At 50.0% G+C, this 15,293-nt stretch overlaps 1 protein-coding gene across 3 annotated transcripts; it reads right to left on the reverse strand.

Annotated features, from left to right (window-relative positions):
- Positions 1 to 2,641: 2,641 nt before the first annotated feature.
- On the reverse strand, positions 2,642 to 15,135 carry ILF3 (interleukin enhancer binding factor 3). Of its 3 annotated transcripts, none has more exons than XM_026867590.1 (18): positions 14,788 to 15,135; positions 11,780 to 11,875; positions 11,470 to 11,696; positions 10,967 to 11,147; positions 10,541 to 10,688; positions 9,099 to 9,190; positions 8,616 to 8,711; positions 8,206 to 8,317; positions 7,631 to 7,728; positions 7,132 to 7,243; positions 6,913 to 7,023; positions 6,406 to 6,605; positions 5,899 to 6,069; positions 5,472 to 5,609; positions 5,003 to 5,179; positions 4,437 to 4,587; positions 4,259 to 4,312; positions 2,642 to 3,805 (listed from the first exon to the last, which is right to left on the reverse strand). In XM_026867590.1, exons 1-18 carry the CDS (start codon positions 14,896 to 14,898, stop codon positions 3,756 to 3,758), a joined length of 2,325 nt encoding a protein of 774 aa, XP_026723391.1. In that variant the 5' UTR covers positions 14,899 to 15,135; the 3' UTR covers positions 2,642 to 3,755. The 3 variants fall into 3 exon arrangements, with proteins under 3 accessions (XP_026723391.1, XP_026723389.1, XP_026723390.1); XM_026867588.1 differs by having other exon boundaries at positions 4,437 to 4,590; positions 6,895 to 7,023; positions 14,788 to 15,134; XM_026867589.1 differs by having other exon boundaries at positions 4,437 to 4,590; positions 14,788 to 15,133.
- Between the last annotated feature and the right edge of the window lie 158 nt (positions 15,136 to 15,293).

Genomic DNA, 15,293 nt, shown 5'->3' on the forward strand with positions numbered 1-15,293 from the left:
GGGGGGGGGTAAAGAATCAGAGAAAAAAAATCTACCGGGAAATGGCGTATACTGACCTTGCTTACCTTGGTACGAGGACCCTCCGCCCCCCGAGCCTCCCCCATAGCCACCGTGCGAGCCCGTGTTGTAGGAGGCACCTCCGGAGTAGTTGTTTCCTCCGCCGCCGCGGCCGCTGTTGCCGCCGTAACCTGGGGGGGGGCGAGAGCGCAGTGAGCGCGGGCAGTTCCACCTTCCTCCTCCAGAACGCCTCAGTGATCTCGACCAGCTAAACCAACGCGCTTTAAACCCTCCCAAAATATCGGGATGGGGTTGGGGTGGGGGTACCACAAAGCTCCCCCCGCCCAGGTGCTCAGAGCCCCCTGAACGGTCCCAGGGCATCGCCCGCCGCTCTGGGCAGCCTGTGCCAGGGGCTCCCGCCCTCAGCGCGGGGAATTTCCTCCTCAGATCTAGTCTAAATCTCCTTTTTTTAGCTCAAACCCGTCCCCCTTGTCCCACGGCTCCTCCACGCAGGACCCAGCATATTTCCCAGTTACCCACTGTTTGCATTTTACTCCCCAGAGAAGCAACTCACTGAATTTGCTCTCGTAGTTGTAATCGGAGCCTCCGCCGCCGGGCGAGTTGTAAGAGTTGGAGTAGGAGGAATAGTTGCCTTGCCCGTGGTTGTAGCCTTTCTGCTTGCCCTGGGGCGGGCCGTAGTTACTGTACTGGTTCTGGTTGTAGGATTGCTGCTGCTGGCCCTGGTGGGACTGGTACCCCGAGCCGTAGGAGGGTTTTTGCTGTCCTCCGTGCTGCTGTTTCTTCCCGCCGTGTTTCGGAGGAACCGGGGAGTTGTAGTTATCACCACCCTGGTAGTAGGAGCCGTAGCCAGAGGAGCCGCCGCCGCCGCCGCTCCCCGAGTTGGAGTGGCCTCCGTTGCTGTAGAACTGGCCTAAACAGAGAGAAGAGCATCAGCCCCGGCAGCGCATCACGGGGCGGGGGGCAGGTGGGTGAGACGTGGCGAGATTCCCCCCCAGGCCACAGCGCTGGGGGGGGGGGGGGGGGGGGTTGGGAGCCGTTTGCTCTTACGCTGGCGGAGGGTTTAGGAACTCCCCACCAGGTGAAACAGCGGTGGATGGGGAACCGTGAGACACAGCCCGAGAGCCCCGTGAGCGGCGCCCACTCCGTGCGCCCCCAGCTTTAATTCCAGCACGAGCCCAGGGTTTAGGACTAAGCTCAGGGCTACAACGGTTTCTTTAATGTGCGTTACAGTCACCGACAGTTATCGCTCTACAAAGATTTAAAATTGGGTGTTCAAACAAGACAAGTCGCCGTCAGTGGCACCTGATGCTCCGTCTCCGCAGCCCCAAGAGAAATTAACTCAACATCCAGGGGGATGGCCCCGAGGCACCCGTCTGGGTTTACACGGTCAGTGAGCAGCGACAATCCAACAGAAATTAAGACGTGGGTGCAGAGCTCATCCTATTTACCTCACAACTGGGGTGCTACCATGGTCCCCGAAACCCTCCAAGGGCTCTGCACACCCCCCAGAGGCCAGATGGGACAGCACTGCACGGAGGCCAAAGTTAGGCCAGGTTTAACTTTTTATTTATCAAGAGGACTACAGTCAAGCTCTTCCAGTGATTCTTTCCCCCGCCCAATTGCTGCAAGCTGAGCGTCGGGGCGGTCTCGGTGCTGAGCTCAGTGGGAGAAGATTTGCTCTACAGGCAGACTTGGCCTACTGGAAACTAATTTTCAAGGAACAGAAGACACTAGAATCGAACTAAAAACCTGCCCCAGTGTCCGTAACGGCGTGTACCTCTAAAAGAGGGAAAGACTGGCCAGCGCCTCCTCTGGAACAGAGGAGGTGGGTGAGAATTTAATTAAAAAGAAGTCAAAAAGAGTAAAATCTCACGCCCTTTGCTTGGGCAACCCCGCGTGAAACTACGGGGATGAGGCAGGGGGAAGGCGAGTCCCGGCTCAGTTCCTACATTCGGTGTTTGCAGCTCTTCCACGCACCTCACTTTTTAATTTTCTGATCGTTTAAATCGTTTCTTGTCTGCGCCCCCCCCTGCACTACAGTAACATTTCTACACAAGATTTTTGGTTTTTCCTCTTCCGCAGAAGATCACGCTTTAGCTGCGCAGAAACGAGGTTCTGTGATCGATTTATCTCCAGCCCCAAATGCCACGGTGGGAGCACAAACATCTCCTGGCTGCAGGAGACACGTGTACCGAACTCCCCGTCCTTGGTCGGGGCGTGGGGGGTTCCTCCAGAGCGAGGGGTTCCGACTGGCACCACGTTAAATTCAAGCTGCAGCTGCTGGCAGTTGGTGTCTCCCAAGTCGAGTCGTGGAATTTCCATTTTACACCAACACTTCATATTTAACTATGAAGTTTTAATGCTGTTTGACATCGGATGATGTTCGACTTTCCCCAAATCAAAGCTAAAGAATACAAATATCCAGCACACGAGGTGTTACTTTAACACGCAGTCGCTTTAAAAAAGGGGCAGTTTTGCCACCTCATTCGGGACAGGATCTCCCTTGTATAAAAAGTCATTATCTCAAACAACAGCTCTCTACAAAAAAATAGGGCATGCATCCTTATAATAATTCTTTTTTTAAGTATCCACTAAACACCTTGGACTTTTTTTTTTTTTTTAAAAAAAAAAACCCACAACCTGGTGCTCCACAGCCAACGGTTTTTGTTTTCCTTTAGCTGGTTTCAGTACCGAGTTAACTCAAAGGTGGTGGAGCCTCCCAAGTTAAATGAAGGCAGAGGTGCAGCTTTGCGGCTAAAACCAGCGACAAAACACGACACAGTTTGCAAAACAACCACCGCAGCAAGAACAAAGGACCAAACACTCGGGAATTCAGCGACTCGGGGTCTCGACTGGCCAATTGGGAAATTTTCCCCCCCGATTCCGGTGAGATTTAATTCTCCAGGCGATTAAAAGTACTTTTAGGGCGACGAGCGTTTTCCAGCTTGGCCGTTAAGTGCTTTTGGCCCTTTATGTGTGGCTCAGGAGGAGGCGGATTTCGCGTTAACGACGGAATCGGTGCGTTTCCGAGGTCACTAACGTGTCCACGCTAACCCCTAACGCCTGGATGTTTATTGTGGCAGGATGGGAAGCACGATTACAATACCTTGTGAGTACACTAGCTACCAGCCACGACAAGTCACACCCCTCAGCGGGAATCCACCAGCGTGTTACAGAGGATGTAGGATTAAAATTTTTAGCACACACGGTTTCCACGTACAAGTCAACATTTTGCATGCTTAAAAAGCTGGGCTGTACTACGTTCAAGAGATGTTGAAAAGTCTTCCCAATATCGAGAGGCGTGTACCCAATTGCTGGGATTTATTAAAAGGCTCAAAATTTTGTACAAAACCTGCTGTAAATTAAGACAAAGGTCGATTAAAACACTTCAGTTTCTTAAAAATAAAGTAATGCTTTCCATAAAAAGCAAAGATGGGCTTTTTGCCTTTACGCTGAACGGAGCTGGCTTGGAAATTTGTGCGAGGTGCACAAAAACATTCTCGGATAATTGGTTCCCCCTGTTGTGTACATCGATACAACCAAGTTCAAAGGCAAATCACAATAAAAACTGCCACTGTCTTAGTTCTGCAGGCTAAGAGAGTTTCAGACAAGCTGCGGTGAAAAGCCACTGTTGAGAAACCCAGTGAAGCACGGGGACACGGCACGAACACTTTGGGTTTTGGAGTTCGAGAAAATTGGAGTAAAAAGCTGTTTTTTGTGCAATACTTTTAGATGATCTAGGAAGACCCAAAATCATGATAGCCGTAGCAGTCTGTGAAAAAGTCACCTACAAAAGGGGGAGACAGAGCAGAGAGAAAAAATTAGAATTCTTTTGAAGATGGCAAAATGCGCCACATTTGAAAAAGTCATGTTTTAGATTTCTCTGCTCCTGTCACCCCCCAATGAAGGCTTCTTCTCAAGACCAATCGCTGGGTATTTTCAGGGAAATCACATTCAAAAGTGTGGCCGATAGCTTCACATGGCTTAAAGCAGAGAAATTTAAAATATTCACAGTTTTAGAGGAAACGTGAAGTCACCTGGATTCGCGTTTTTAACTTTTTAACGAGCACACAAGCCACCTTTCATGACTTCAAAAAAAAAAAAAAAAAAAAAAAAAAAAAAAGAAGAGAGAGAGAAACCCCCTTAGGAGGGCTCCTGCACGAGCACGGCGCAACCCGCGCCGAGTCTCACACCCCCAGCAGCTCGATGAGTTTCCAAATTTAAGATGAAAACCACTTACTATAGCCTGCTGTCGCGGAATTGCCTCCGTAACCATAGCTTCCGTAGCCAGCACCTAGATTCAAAGAAAAAAAAAAAATGTTGAAAGAAAAGGAAATGGAAGCAGACAAAAGGCCTCGTGTTTCCCGTCACGCTCCGAGACAAAATACTGGTTTGGGTGGGAAGGGGCCGGATCTCACCTGCATTCATGTAGCCACCGTGGTTGCCACCGAAGCCCCCCCGGCCTCTGCCCCGGCCTCGGATGTTGCCACCTCTGCCACGGCCACGCATGTTGGGGGGAGGAGGCACCTCGTTGTGCATGGGGCCTCCCATCCCAAAACCCGGGTTGTGCTGCTGAGGGGAGAGAGGAAAAAAAAAACCAAAACGTGTCACCCGGCTGCAGAATGCACCACCTGGCCCCCGAGGTGACAAAAAAATAAAACCCCCAAACAAACAAAAAACCCCCCACTTTTCCAGGGGGGGGACAGCGGGAGCTCCGGAACGTGCCGGGTACCCGCCTGCCTCGGAAAGGAGGGGGCTAAGCGAAACACAGGGGGGCAGGCACCCAGTAAGGGTCATCTCCAGAAAACAGGCTGTTTTCTGTAAAACTCAATGAATTTATGCTTTCAAGCAGATCCTGGTTTCCCTCCACACCTTAAAATATTTCCCCTCCCCAAAAAGGGATGAAAACCACAGAGCAGGAGACAACGGCGCTACAAAACTGTTAAGTTACACCAGGAAGCTGTAGAACTGTGGATTTACTTACTTTTACTGCAAACTTGGGGCCCCCCCTTGCGGGCACGGGGGCTCTCTTCTTCTTGTTCTGCTCGATGGCAACGGGGGCATCTGGGAAGAGCTTCTCCAGCGCAGCCAGAGCAGCGTAGGCTTTTGCCACCTTTTTATTGGAACCGGCTCCTTGGAATTTCTGCCCGTCAACCTCCACCTTTGGAAGGGATTAAGTCAGTGCACGTAAGCAGAAAGGGCAGGAACAGAAGCTGCCACTTGGGAAAATTAACCATTTTTTTGTGGTGCCTACAGATAATTCCAGGAGTTGGAAGGGCTGAAGGTGAGACTGGATGAGGCCTGATGCTGTGAAAACGTCCCCACCCGCTCAACGATCTTTAACAGGCCCCTTCCAACCCAAACCATCCCGTGATTTTATGATTTTTAATTCTGACTTGAGAGCCCTGGTAAGAGACACCCGAGCTGGGACGAGGGACTGGGGGTCACCTCACCTCCATGACGAAGCGCTTGTCGTGGCTGCCGCCCGTTTCGGAAATCAGCTCGTACTTCAGCCCACGCCTCTTCTCGTTCAGCTCCATGACGGGATTCTTGCCGTGCTTCGTCAGAATTGGTCCCTGTTGTTTCACATTCTGGAAGTAGAGAAGCGGTGATGTAAACTCCCACAAAAAAAAAAACAAAACCCCAACAAAACGAGGGTCTCTCAAGCCGCTTCCAAACCGTGTATTTTGCAAAAGATCTGAAGGAGGTAAGCTCAGAACGAGCTGCCCTGATTTTTTAACCTCATCAGTTGTACCACCATGGCACCTGAACGGTACAAAACACCATCAGAGCAACCCGCTGCCACCGGGCCCTTCCAACCGTGTCCCACCTCACCCCACAGCCCCAGCGGGGCCTGTCTCACCCCCAAGCCGTGCTCACCTCTGGGGTCTGATCTGAAGGAGGGGAGGCAGCAGTGGGCGTCGAGACAGTTTCTACTACAGGAGGAGGAGCGACAACGACTGGTTTCTGTTCTGTTTCCTCTGCTGATTCGTCTCCTTTCCCAGATTCTTTGCCTTCCACTCCTGTGGGCAACCCCATATCTTGTAACACCTAGAGCAAGGAGAGTAGGTTACTGAGTGGCGCTCACCTTTCAGGGGAAACACCCAACAGCACTGCTCAAGAATCCTTTTTTGAGTTCAGTCCAGGTGCCAGGCATTCCCCAAACGCTGAGATTTGGGAAGTCCTCTGCCCCCAGACTCCACACACAGCAGACAACACTGGTGTCTGGCTCCCCTCCTCCCTGTCCTGAGGGGTTTGGGACACTCCTCACACCCGGCTGCCATCACCATCAATTTAGTTGCCCCTTTGCAATTTAACGAGGTCAGAAATCAAACCGCCTCCCAAGGAGAGGCCTCTGGCAGGAGCTGGCACACCCCCGGCTCTTACCTTCACTGCCACGTGCAATTTGGCTGTCTTTTTGGAAGGTCCCGATGCCTCAAAAGTGCTGCCATCAATTTCCACAGACATCGTAAAGATCGGAGCGTGAACGGGACCAGTCTGAGAGACAAGTTTGTACTGGAGGCCAGGTTTGAGCTGGTTTAGTTTCATCAGTGCATTCATGGCCTGGGGAGGTTCGAGTTTTTCCTCTGAACAAAGCAAAAAAACTAAAAGTTTGTGGCTGTTTATCATCTCTTTCAAACAAACATAACCAATTTCAGACAAGTTCTGCATTTTCCTCCTTGTGAGAGTTTAAGTTATACCAAGTAAAAATCTTACAGTGTTAAGGTGTTGGTTTTTGTTTGTTTTTTTAAAATTCACATGCCCTGTAACCCCTATTTACAGCATCACCCAAGACCAAACCCTTGCAAGAGCTCTTCCACAACCTGCCCCCCGCCTCGGCCTGCGAACAGCTCTCGGGTAGCCATTTGTACCTACCTCTCGTTAACTCAATACCTTTTTTCTGAATCTTCTTTTTCTTTTTGCTGGGAGATTTCTCCTCTCCGTCCTCCTCCATTGGACGCTTCATTGGGGTGACAGCGTACGTTGTACTGGGAGGAATCTGGACTGTAACAGCAGTAACAAAAACCCCCTCAGTCTTCCAGTTTTCAGCAACAGCAGCAGCAAAAGCCTTGGAAAGGTGATTTGGGTTTGGTTTTTCTGCCGAGTACGTACCAGTATAGTCAATGGGGTTTTCGTTCTTTGGTTTCTTGGGCATTTTGGAGGGTAGGGGATCCATCCCCAAGACTTTGTGAAGCTGGCCAAAAGCAGCAAGTCTCAGAGCGTGCTAGAAAGATTAAACATGTGTTACCGGGACGCGCAAGAGGCTCCACCACTCTCTGTTCCCTGCACAGTTTCAGACAGGAACATTCTACCCACCCCTACACAGAAATCCTCATCAGTTTAAATAGGACTCTCTGAATTTTTGCAGTTCAACCCAAAATACGGGTCGTGGTAGCAAGTCACTATTTAAAACCTGATACTTTGCTTCTGGTTGGCCAAGCTACAAATTCCTTATTGGTGTGGGACCCATATGTATTTCTTTTACTTGACTAGATATTAAAAAAGTTAACAGCGACCTCTGTGAGGTTACTATACTACCATTAACCAATATGGAAGTTCAGAGTCAGTTGAACTGATTAAGTTTTCGTAACATCTGTAGTCAAAACTATACCTGAGCACTCTGTGTGATATCTTCCCTTTGTTGTCTGTCTAGATGCCCAATAGCATCAGTGGCTTCTTTTTCACAAGGATCATAAATACCAGAACCATCTGAAGGCAGGAAACAAGGAAGATATGCAGAGAATTATCCTGGTGTTTCTAAAGAAACTAAACTAAGTATTCCCTTGGCATCAATCAACACTCATCTCTCGGAGAACACGGACTGACATGATCCATCCAATGTCCAACATTGTGAAACTCGCCTGGGCTATTTCACACGTACAATTAGCAGTGAGGCTGGTCACGACCCCTCAGGGAAGCAAATTTTACGCTCGTGGAAGCTGGAACCTCTCTCTACGGGGGGGTTTAACGTCATGGGTCCGTAGCTCTGAACTCACGTGCCCTAGGTAACGGCAAGGTACCGTAGTACCCGTCTACGCCGGGGGCTGTCTGAGCTCCGAGTCTAGGCTGCCCGCACACACCACGAGGGACTTCTCGAACGCTACGGCAAGGTGACCGCGCCTGGGAGCTCCGCCCGCGCCGCATTTCGGCTTCGCTTTGCAATGTAAATGCAGAGAACCACCTAACCTGGCATCACGATCCCCGAGGCGAGGCACTCGAGAACTCTCCTCAGAGCCTCGCCAGCGCCCATGGGTCTGTTGGCAGTTCCGATAGATTTCTCACACAGCAGCTCGAGAGGCTGAAAGACAGGTTGGAAGAGTGAGAGAAGCCCGGCAGGCGCTCGCGCTGCGATCGGGGCTGGAGGCTGCTGCCTCTTCCCAAACGATGAGATTTTTACGCTGCAGAAACGAACCGCTCAAACGATTTACGCCGCGGACGGCCGAGATGCAACCTCTAAGGGCAGAAGCTTCGCTCGCACCGTTTAAATCTCTTAACTTGGGACATGGGCCACGTGCAGAGTGAAGAGCCCAACGCTGCTTCAGGGAAAGCGGCACCAAATCCCCAAGAAACGAACAAAAAAAAAAAAGGAGCATTACCCATCCTCTCAGAGGCGCCCAAGTAGGAACCCGAGTACACAGGTCTCGCAGCACTCGTATCACTATGACACACGACTTCAGCCCGTTAGCCCTGGCCTAGAATAAGAATCAAAAGCAGACACACAGTCAATAAAAACCCCCAAACTGCTCGTTTGCAGACATTCATTTTCGTGGTGCTACTTTGTCAAGGGTAAACAGTATTTCGCGTCACCATTTTAGCACTTAGAACAACAACCGTCGTGTACAAAGGCAACATTACTCTTAACACAAAGCAGCAGCTATGCATCTATTCTTTAAAAAAGGTTCCTGCCGACCATTTAATTCACTTAAGTGCTTCTTTAGCAACTGTACCGTTGACAGACGCTAAGTTCAGCACGTCTAACTATCATCCGACGTTAAAGTATTTTAAATAAAAAAACAAAAACGGTCAAAAGACTTTACAAATTTTCTACTTAAAGACAAATATAAGAACAAAATGCAAACCTGGAACCACTTGGCGTGTCGCAGTGACGCCAAGGCAGCAAGGCATTTCTGCCTGTCCAGAACGTCCGGGGAGTCGGTGACTGATAGCGTTTCTATTCGTGGATGGAATAAGAAGACAAGGCACAGTTTGACCAAGGGGGATCTGTCAGGCGGAGAGGGGATGAGGCAGCTTCCTAACGGGCAGCTGAGGCTCCCAAAAGATCCTGATCTAGCTCCTGTACCGTGGAAGGAGGGGTCTGCAGTGCGCTCGCCTAGCGGCCTCGCTTCGAAATGCAAACTGCAGCGAGGGGGGAGGTTCAATTAACTGGGAGGGGCTGAAGTCTATTCTGCGAGGAGACGGGGCGTGAAGCTCGGTGGGAGAGGACAGAAATCCTTTACGACTCGAATGAAGTGGTGGCGTAGGAGGCCGGTAATAGGTAACAAAGGGAAATTTAAGATAAAAAGAACCCCCCACTCTGCATTTCGCTGTAGCGGAGGAGTGGGGGGAGAAGCTTTGTGAGGATCAAGGGAACCCCCTCCGCCCATAAGGCTTGACTGCCCTGGCCCCAACCCGTGACAGAGAGCGTCCTGTTGGTCAAAGGTCCAGCGTCCCTAAAATTGACAAACTAGAAGGCTTGGTAGACGAGGTCAGATATCAAAACCAAAAGACAGTCAATAGAGCACAAAGATATTTCCCAGTCTGTGCTGCAGCAAAACTGAAGATAAGGTTTGAAAAAGCGCAAAGTTTCTCAAGACCAGGGTTTTAGATAAGGCTAGTGCACAGAGCGAGAGGTTGACAGCCACCAATTCGACGGCACGGCGCCTACGAGACAGAAGCCATCGTAATTCACGCGCCAAAAACCGTCTGCCAATTCCAAAGGGAATTTGAGAGCCAACGGAGAAGCTAACTTTATCCAAAACTCTGCATCGCTGTCTGGAATTCTGAACTTCAGCTGATGAAACAGCCAATCGAGGAGACCCAGAGCACTTATCATTCTTGCTGCAACACAAACTGCGTGGAACATCCAATTTCATGTACATGCAAAGTCATTTAACAAGAAGCCTTCGAGATTTTTATTTTTTTTTTCTTAAACGTATCTGGTTTATATTTTTATGTCACTGTGCAGGCCACTTACATGGCTAGGTACGAAACAAGATTAATACAACAAGATGACATATTAGTGAACTAAAGGCCCAAGTAAAATAAAGGAAAAAAATTAAAAGGATAAAAAAAAAAAAGAGCAAAATCCCATCTGAAAGGTGCTACTCAGTTTCTGAAGCTTGGTCCAAATCAACCGTAACCGTGATCTCATGAGGTTGGTCTTCTCTTACGGAATTTTGAATTTGCACAAAAATAATTGTTGCCGCTTTGGCTGAAACTGAAGAGCACGCTTTAACAGCGAATTAGCAACAGAAATGTACGGGTTGCCAACCGACTGTCGGCCGTTTGCAGTCTGCCATACCTCCAGCTAACTGTTTCTCCATTTCTTCTCTGACTACAGGCGACGTCAAGTGGATGGTCAGCGTCAACGGCGGCTCTTTTGTGTTCTTAATTACAATGGCGGCGTCACCCACCGACTGGATTATTTCGTATTTGTCTTCAGTAATAGCCTGCAAGATAATTTTCCCACTTAACTATCGTCTTAATTCGCTTCTGAGCGATTTCAAACAGCTTCTCCCAACAAAAACCAAGGTCTATAAACAAAACTTCGGCTCACAGAGAAGTTTATTTCACAAGGCGACTCCAGAGTAAGGCCACACGCCTGTGAAAATGACTTTTCCAAGAGGAAGGGATCAAAACAAATGTCCTCAGTGTCTTTTTAACCACTTAAAAGCTCTTCCACTCGCTCTGCCGCAAGCACACGCAAGTGTGGGGAGGTTTTACTCACAGCAAGCTGTACTCCGAGATTGTCAGCTACTTTCTCCAGGAGCTCTGTGGTGGGTTTATCTTTGCACAGAAGAACCAGCTCAAGATCCAAGTCCCCCTTCAGCAAGAGGCCTTTGGCTACAAGCCCCACGCGCATCACGCCCCGCAGGGTCCTGGTCAGCTGCTCTGAGGCCTTCTGGTCCCTGCAAACACACGGGCTCTGGTCACGGGGGCTCCAAAACGCCCAGAATTAACAGCAGGTGGGGAGGTGCTGATGGCCACCCCGAGCCGAGGGACAGATCTGCAACACTTCAAGACAACACACGACCCCCCGCCCCCCCGGACTGACCACACCCGCATGGGAAAAGGCACTTCAACCCTGCGGTGGTTAATTCCTCTTAATCCCACAGCCAGAGAAAACAACTTTTCCACCTTCAGCGAGCAGATTTTTCCTGATCTAAATCAGAAGGTGCCGTCAGTCCCAACCGTGCCCTTCACAAGCCCGCGCACCGTGACGTTCCTTACCCTCCTTCCTTGTTTTCCTCTTCGCCTGCTGTCTCCATGGACTCTGTTTCTGGCTGCTCCCCACTGACTTTTTCTTGCTCGTCGATCCAGTCGGACACAGCCTTGAGCGCTCGCTCCGTGTGGGACACCATATTCTGAACGGCCTCCAGCTCCTCCTGCGTCGGGTAAACGGCCGAATGTTTGGCCATCACGTGGCGGTCGTCGTTCACAAAAATACGCATTGGTCGCTGAAAAGGGATTTAAAAACCATTTTAGCCAGAACGGAAAGGTGGATATACACCTCGCGAGCCCGAAACCTCCCGATCCTTACCATTTTTGCTTTCAAATCTCTGCCCAAGCGTTTGAAATGTGCCGATTTAGATCCTCCCACCAAAAAGACTGTCCCAGTACCACACTTTTCTGCAATCTGAAAGCAACAGAAAGCCAGTCAGTGATGCTGGCAGGCTGGTCCGTCCCACAGCCTGCTTGCTGAAAGTACACAGGAACAGAAATAACTGCCATCCATCACTGGAAGCAAGAAATTAAGTTAGAAGTATGCAAACTCGTGAGCGAAAGCCCAGTTTTCTGCTCCCGATGACTTACACTCAGTGCTCACAGTAACAACCACGGCCAGGTGCGACACAGCTCTGCCCCCCAGTGCGCACAGGCTCCCTCAGAGAAGGTTCTGCGTTACCTGCCCGGCAGCTTAGCGAGCACCACATGCTCACTTACCATCCACCAGCTCAGGCACAGAGCAAACGCTGTGAGCCATTCCCTCCTACGATCCCCCCCCCTGAAGCAACAACACCCCACTGCTCGGTTTTCCCCTTCCTCCTTCTTGTTCGCTGCCATAAGAATTTGATTTTTGGGTCCTTACTCCCAAGAGGGTTTTCGTATTAAAACTGTTTTTTTCCAAAGCTCCTGTTTGTATTTCTAAACCAAAGCACGCTGAAGGTAATGCGCTCCCCGCCAGAGCAGCCTGTGCTGGGAAAATGAAGTCTCTAAGCGGAGAGAACTCCGTGAGGTGCAGAGCTGGGCTGCCTTCACCTGGCTGTCAAGAAAGGTGACAGCTTACCTGCAGGCAACTCAGAAGCAACGCTTTGCCATACACTTTTTACCCCAAATTCATCTTACAGCCCCGAGGTAAATAAGCCTGCTTTTAATTGGGATCAATACAAGTTCAGTAGCTGCACCAAGTCTCTTCACTTACTTCATCAGGAAGAAATAGTATAAACTTACACTTGCAACTTGCTTTAAACTTACACTTGCAACTCCTAAAATTCAACCAACTGATCCAAAGATCACAACAGCTTGTTCCCAACCCAGAAGCCATTTTCGAAGGGAACTAACCCCCTCCGACAGCCCAGCTGGGGTAGCGAAGTCCTTTTGTTAAAATTCCTGGACTTTGTTCCTCTGTTTCAGCCAAGGGGCCTTCGAGCAGAGACACATTCGCGTCCTGAAGGACCGATTTCTGCTGTGGGGAAGACGACAGCTTCCCAAGATCGCCTTCGGATGCGAGCAGGCTTCTGGCAAGAACTTCAAAAAGCCGTCTCGCACCCACTGGGATCGGCTCGTCGGCGTCCGTAACATCGCTTCCCACGCGACCAGTGTTAAGAATCGGCAGTTGCTTGATTCAGTCATGAATTTGACCAAACATCTTTAATAGAACTCTTGATGTACCTCTAACTGCAACCACACAGGGGCAATCCCAGTCCTCCAAACACCCTGATGTTCTGTGGTAACCCCAAGAGTTGTTAAGTGCCATTTAAAAGGCGTTAACAGGAGAGGGGCAAAGAGCTTCTGTACCTGAAGGTGATGGAGATGAAGGTCATCATCATCTGCATCCACCCACCAGCTGTTTCACTTCATTTCACCACCAAGTACCCATCAAAACTGGCCAGTAACCAGTGCTTTCCAAAACACTGCTGGGGAATGTCACTCACGCCTCGATTATTCCAGAGCTCACCACCAAACCCCATTGCTCTGGGAGTCCTTCCACTTGCAATGGGTTTCACTCAGAAGGAAACCAGACTGATGCTTACTTTTGCTTTTTTCCACCAGAATTTACCCCAAGTTGGCTGCTTCCAGCCTCACCAGTCATCGCTGCGTACAGCTCACAGACCCAGGTTTACCTTTCACGCTCTACAGGTAACACAGACTGCAAGCGAGCCCGGCCAATCTTATGTATAAATTGCCCCAGATACTGGTGTAATAGCAAAAATTAAAAAGAATTAACAGCCCAAATAGTGCTTCACTAGAGTAACGCTGATACAACTCCATAAAGTAACACGAAGGGGCTGGGCAGAAATCGGGACCCTGCTGCACTACTTGTTTCACAAACAGAGCTGGGGCTCAGGACCTGAGGAATTTTCTAGGATAAAATCAAGAAAGCTCATTTCCTCGAGCCGCTGTTGCTGTATGGACTCGGCATTCTACAGCACAGAAATACCTCCAATTCCAATCCTGCAAATGTTACGTACAGGACAACTTTGATTTTGTTACAAATCCAGATCTAATTGTAATTAGACCCAGATGTCAGCGCCCGATGAGCGGGGAAGAGTTCTCCCGAGCTACCTGCAGGAGCCCCCAAGGCATCTTCCCAAGTTTGGGGGGGGCTGGCTTCCCAATCCGCTCCTACTCTGGACTGGACCCCGATGAACTCAGACACTTTGTATATAATAAGTTTTCTTAAAACTCCCTTAATTTCCTCCAAGCGAGGTAAGAAATGAGTTGAAATCTGACCTAGCGAGGCAGCTGTTTCCACAGCCAGAAACTACTACAACAGCCTAAGAAACTAGAGTCCCGTTTCCTGCGATTCCTAACGACGGATGTTAGCGCTCTTCTGGAAATCACTGAAGTTCATTGCTAGTGAGAACCCAGGAGCTGATGCTGCAGCACCACAGGATTCGCCTCTTGGGGAAAAGAACCACAGAACAAGTTAAAAACACGAACGCACCCAGTAACGCACAATTCCTGACATCGCTCTTGAGGCTGATCGTCATAAAATTTGAGAAAAAGGAGAAACTTTGAAATTCCACCCTTGTTTTTAGCCTCGCCCGCTCTGCTCTCCCCCTCCTACGATTTCCACTACCAGCTCAATTTCACCAACAAACTTTCCACTCGATTCGAGGCTTCCAATGGAAGGAGCAGCCTCTCCGAAACATTTGTTGGGGGGGTGGATGAGAAAAAAATGATAAACAGAATGCAAAAAGGCTGAAACTTCTGCCCTAGATCAGGGGAAAGTTTAGCACGCACGTAGAAGCGCGTTTCGTTTTAGAAAGCTTCTACGTTTTAAGGCAGAATTCATTGGGTTTAATCTGCGTTTTGAGCCTGTCGTACCTGAAGAGGATGACGGAAGGAGCGCGAAGCCTGAACGCCTCGCTCGTGTCTGCGTGGGGACGGGAAACCCGCAGGCAAAAGCTCTTCCAGGTCTAAGGACCCTGAGAGCATCTATCCCCCAGCACAGGGCTACCTGGCTGACCCAGGGGATGGTAAACAAGTGACACGCAGGGAGGTTTTTGTGGGTGTTTTTTTTTTCTCTCCCTGAACCGTCCAGAAACTGAGCAGCTACAAATAACGGGATCGATGAGAAGGGGAATTACGAGCGAGTGATGGGAGAGCCCAGGTAAAACCCTGGGGAGTGAAGTTTAGGACAGCAGAGCGTGGTCCTGTGCCTGAGGGAAGGAGGTAGGGTTTAAAACACAATAAAGGGGATGTTCACACCTCACCTGTGCCCCCCCCCCCCCGGGGCAGCGGGGAGAAGCTTGCGGGCCACGGGGAGCTGGTTGCTTCGTGGGCCTGGAGGGGTGGGTTGGGGGGTCGGGAAGCGGCCCAGGACCCCCCCC

Source organism: Athene cunicularia, unplaced genomic scaffold, assembly GCF_003259725.1.
Source record: "Athene cunicularia isolate RWA unplaced genomic scaffold, athCun1 SCF_84, whole genome shotgun sequence".
Lineage (NCBI taxonomy): Eukaryota > Metazoa > Chordata > Aves > Strigiformes > Strigidae > Athene > Athene cunicularia.

Coding starts and splice junctions, on each gene's coding strand:
- ILF3 (XM_026867588.1), bottom strand. CDS start 14,898: ATGCTCTCAGGGTCCTTAGACCTGGAAGAGCTTTTGCCTGCGGGTTTC. Junction 10,689..10,966: donor ATCTCGGAGTACAGCTTGCT/GTGAGTAAAACC, acceptor ATTATCTTGCAG/GCTATTACTGAAGACAAATA. Junction 5,610..5,898: donor CTTCAGATCAGACCCCAGAG/GTGAGCACGGCT, acceptor CTCTACTTCCAG/AATGTGAAACAACAGGGACC.